The 5215-nt window shown below is 43.7% G+C and overlaps 1 protein-coding gene across 1 annotated transcript in view; it reads left to right on the forward strand.

Annotated features, from left to right (window-relative positions):
* Nucleotides 1–1328, forward strand: part of LOC106810304 (neuralized-like protein 4) — a 46591-nt gene extending 45263 nt beyond the window's left edge. Inside the window, exons 24-25 of the mRNA XM_014813609.1 lie at nucleotides 714–917; nucleotides 1022–1328. Coding sequence (XP_014669095.1) covers nucleotides 714–917; nucleotides 1022–1211 — 394 coding nt within the window. The 3' untranslated portion in view covers nucleotides 1212–1328. The remainder of the gene's footprint in view (nucleotides 1–713; nucleotides 918–1021) is intronic.
* The last annotated feature ends 3887 nt before the right edge of the window (nucleotides 1329–5215 follow it).

A 5215-nucleotide genomic window follows, 5' to 3' on the forward strand; every position in this document is an offset into this window, starting at 1 on the left:
ATGTATTATATATATATATATATATATATATATAGTAGAAAAGTTCTTATGATGCACGATATTCAGGTGTTATAGATAAAAAAGAATAATTCGACATTTAGGATGGATCCATTTTGAATGGTCTCTTGATAATCATTTAGTTGCGCGATCAATAGGCGATCGTCACTTCGACCTAAGCGCCTTCTTCCGCCTTCTGCGACTGGTCGCAGGCATTCGCTGTCGGTCGCGTTGCCGTCGACCTAAGCACTCAGTCGCAGTGAGTTGCAGTGCATCGCGTCGCGTCACATTCAATCGCAACCCGACCTAAGCCCGGCTTAAGAGTGAGTCATCCTCGCCTTGTGCTCTCTACTGTAAACTCTCTCTCAGTTCCGATACAAACCGCTTGTTCATTCACGATCTTCTATTCTACTGTGTGGTTACATTTACAATATTTTTTTAATTTATTTATTAGTTTAAAATTACCTCTTCTAGGGCCTCTCTTCTTCTTAGTTCCTTCTCTCCTCGTGGAGAATAGGATTGGCTTCTAGGGCCTACATCTGTGTTATTCATGTCTCTGCATACATGTGTTGTAAATCCAACCATAGCAATAGTATATATAGCATGTATACGTGATAATACATGCTATCAAGATGGTAATATCGGGAGTACGTATAACATGAATAAGTGATGCTACGGTGGTTAAATGTCGATCATCCCGTCACGTGTGTTTCTAGGTTCATGGACACGCACAGTGTGACACATATGCATGCACGCGTCGCCTTCCAGGCCTGTGTGCGGCCAGGCAGCTACAAGGTAGGCCCACAGACCATCGGCGCCAGTCACACGATCGACCCACACTTCAGCAACAATGAGATCGAATGGTACACGAAGGAGCGTGGCGCTACAGCTCTCTACGGACTGTTGGTGAAGGTGGAGCAGTGACACAACACGACTACAGGTGGCAGCACCTGCACGACTACAGGTGGCAGCACCTACACCCGATGACCTACAGGTGGCAGCACCTGCACGTGATGTCCTATAGGTGGCAGCACCTGAACGCGATGTCCTACACGTGGCAGCACCTGAACGCGATGTCCTACAGGTGGCAGCACCTGAACGCGATGTCCTACAGATGGCAGCACCTGAACGCGATGTCCTACAGGTGGCAGCACCTGCACGCCATGTCCTACAGGTCGTTAACACGACGTCGGCGGCGACCATCGTCACGGTGACAAGCAACCCGCCTTTGTCCGCGCGTAGTCATCTGGACAGAGGTTATTCATTCGTTCACTCGCTCACTCACTCACCCAAACTCACTCGCTCACCCACTCAGTCACTCACTTACTCACTCCTTCACTCACCCACTCACCCTCTCACTCGCTCACCCACTCAGTCACTCACCCTCTCACTCACTCACTCACTCACTCACTCACTCACTTTTCACTCACTTTCACTCACTCACCCACCCACTTAATCCCTAACTCACTCGCCACTCACTCACTCACTCACTCACTCACCCACTTATTCCCTAACTCACTCACGCACTCACTCACCCACTTAATCCCTAACTCACTCGCTCAATCACCCACTTAATCCCTGACACACTCAATCACTCACGCATTCACTAACTCACCACTCACTCACTCACTCACTCTTATTCACACATTCAATCCAAATTCGCCAATTCTGAATTGATACCAGTTACAACCGAATAAATGTCTCTCGTATTGTATGCCCCAGTTTTTGATACCTGCATACAGTATGACACTGGGCTGTGCATTTTGGTATTTTGTGTCACGAGACACAGCCACTTACTACATACTACTCCCAATAGTGTTGGCTCAATGTCAACGAGTATCTGCACAGTTTCAATGTGGAGAATGTGCCATCATAATGTTACACGCGAAATCTAAACGTCAGGGACTTTTCATTATAGTATAGTAGAATTTTCATATATATCATTTCATAGTAGAATTTTTCATCCTAGTTGCATACTGCATTTCATGTCAGACAAAAATGGGAAGAGAGGTGTTCGAGACTGGCGTGGTTTCCTTACTACACGCACAAATTACCATTATATTACTGTAAAGTAGTAGGGGTACGTTCATTGACTGCTTGTACAGATGAGGATGTGTTCTGTAATGTCCGAGTTGATTGGTGCGCGTTTCATCACTGGTCAGCATTATTCTTGAAATTGGTCACTAGTCAACGTAGAGAAGCCTATGTGCAAGAGCGAAAACAGTTGGCGATACGCGGCGTGTCAGCAAGTGCGGTCGCGTAAAACAAGGATGTTTGTATATTTATTTGTATTTACATAAGGATGAGAGTTTTCAAGTGAACAAACGAGGAGTTACTGCATAAGACATGTAGAGTGCACCACCGGTCACGACCCGCAGCGCTCGCTTAAGTCGGGAGTGCTTTGTTTCTGATCGGTGACAGTGTGTGCGTGTGCGTGTGCTCACGCATTTATGGTGGATACGTTACTGTACATGCTTGTTGTATAGATGCCGGGTACTGTGATACCGCTGTTGGAATTTAGTGAGATAGGAACCCTAGGAGCTGTGCTCGTGAACGAATCGCTCTTTCGTTGGAGGATGCACCGTTTTCATTTTATTACTTAGTTGTCTGCATGGGGGTGAAAGGTCACCCTCACGAACTGCGCACAACGTCCGGAGCACACTCCAGAGACAACCCTCACGTTTGCCGCAGTGGCTTTTAGTTGTAATATTTGTGTCTCTGTGGACAAAGGAGATGTTTTTTCGGCAATAGCTAGCGATGAAGATCGGCGCAAGATGGAGGTGTATATTATGCTCACTGCATCACATATCCGTGTTGCCGATTCACTGAGGCATCGCGTTGTCTAACATACACACCGTGTCATGTCTCAGACGCATTGCAGTGTCTCACACATGGGTCGCGTTTTGTCTCACATAGGCATCACATTGTGAGACGTATGAGACTTGCTGTCAGACAGGTGCGTCATTATGTCTCACATATCACGCTGCTGTCTCACATATATCGTGCTGCCTTTATATGCATCATGCTATTTCACATTTTGGATATGTTGTCAAACATAGGAATCATGCTGTATCACAAGGCTATCATGTCGTATCTCATATTCGTTATATTGTCTAACATTGTGATCATGCTGTCTCACATCTTGGCTATGATGTAGCACATAGTAATCGTGATGTAGCACATGGTAATCATGCTATAGCACATGGTAATCATGCTATAGCACATGGTAATCATGCTATAGCACATGGTAATCATGCTATAGCACATGGTAATCATGCTATAGCACATATTGGATATCTCACATATGAATCGCGATGTCTCGTCAAAAGTCGGGTTTGGTCCGAGTTTTTGGCGCAGCGTTTTGGCTCGGTTAAATGCTCTCAGCGACTTAGTCACATGGTAGATGTTTTTATTAGAAGTTTCTTCACGCGTGGTGTGATCATTCCTATACATAATACTCATTCACTGTTCACGTGCTTCGACGAATGCAACCACGGAAAGTTTTCTATATATCGCATGTGGCTGAATGAATGAGACCGGCTCCATCATACACTGTATGTACTGCTGAGGCATTTCTGTGTATGAATGTATTTATTTTAATTGTAAAATATAAACGATTATGAGTACTTTGTTATTATCCGTATCAGAAATCTTCTTGTAATATTTTGTTTTTTGGTTATAGGCACCCCCAGCGAGTGGTAGTGATTGCGTATTAGACACGTACGCTGCTACAATGATGTTATACACCTATATGAAAACGTGATACAACTAAAAACTATGACTGTACTTCACCTCGTGTGTAAAATCTACGGGTTAAATTAATAATGTAACAGACATACCCTTATTTATACTGGAAGTCGCTAGACAGGTACTGGTTCCTACTTCTAATATCGGTAAGAAGTCAGTAGGATCTGGTCTGTGTCAGTACACACCGACGAAACAGTGGACGAACGATTTATATATGGTATAATAGTTCTTTAATCAAAGCTTTGAGAAATAATACATTTAACAATACATACTAAATCGTGTATATAGTAAAAACGTCGGTAATGATTAAAGTTGAATCGCAGTTAATATCACAGACCCATGTATCGATATACACATTTCAAATTTAACAAAACTGTTTACCATGGAGGTATAATCGTGATCATAGCTAATTGCTACTCATAATACAGCATCGAAAGGACACTCCTGTGACTAGTTGATAAAATCAGCGTAACAAAAACATTTAGAAAAATATATAAAATTCTTAGTGGGTTTAAAATTAGAAAAGGATTTACCATCATTTTGTGATCACAGAGTTGTCATTATAATGGCCCACTACGACCGCGATCTGGTGATCATGCGCGTTATTGCGCCATCGCACCCCATGAGTCATCGATCACCGTTCCTCTCCTATGTTACTCTTAGTCAGGTCTAGGAGGAACGGGAGGAGCCTCCTCGTTGTCAGTGGATGCGCCTACAAGTGTAGTTGCAAATGCAGGCTCACTTACATGTTTGATGTAGGTATCATATAATAAGTTAATAATATAAGTTATAGTATAATATTGAATAGGAGCGTGTGGGCGGGAATCACGGGATTTAGTTTCATTGAGTTCGTCTCTGACGCTTAGGCGAAAATATTTGCCGAAACCTTAGCAGTGACTAGTAATTAGCAGTGACTAGTTAGAACTTAGCAGTGAACGACTAGTTTCGACTCGTGGTGGTCTCATCGGGACCGTCTAACTTTGGCGTCGTCTCGATGGACGATACTGAGGATCATTGCTCTCTCATACATATACTCTTGTGTATGAATAGTGTATACATAGAATAAAATATCACCGGGGTGCGAAATTTTTTTCCCCACGAGAGTTCCGGACACCAGCCAATCAGCGCACTTCATTCACTCGACTTCCTCGAAGCAACAATGTAAAATTTATACACCCTAACCCTAACACTAACTATAATACAACCAGGTTTGTCTTATATACGCACTATATATTACAAAACACTATCTGTGGTGGGTCCGGAACTCTCGTGGGAAAAAAATATATGATGTACTCGCGGCCCAATGCGTGGTTACAATACGCACAAGGCGCTTTGCTAATACATCACCCGACCTTCGCATTTTCTCCTTTATTAGACCTACCTGGAGGTGTGGGGAGCCCGTCCTTGGGGTTGCGCTTTGCAGGCTTTAAGCTGGCGTTCAATTTACTGTCTTCAGCGGGAGTGGTCGGTA

This window comes from Priapulus caudatus, unplaced genomic scaffold (genome assembly GCF_000485595.1).
Source record: "Priapulus caudatus unplaced genomic scaffold, Priapulus_caudatus-5.0.1 Scaffold430, whole genome shotgun sequence".
NCBI classification, from domain to species: domain Eukaryota; kingdom Metazoa; phylum Priapulida; class Priapulimorpha; order Priapulimorphida; family Priapulidae; genus Priapulus; species Priapulus caudatus.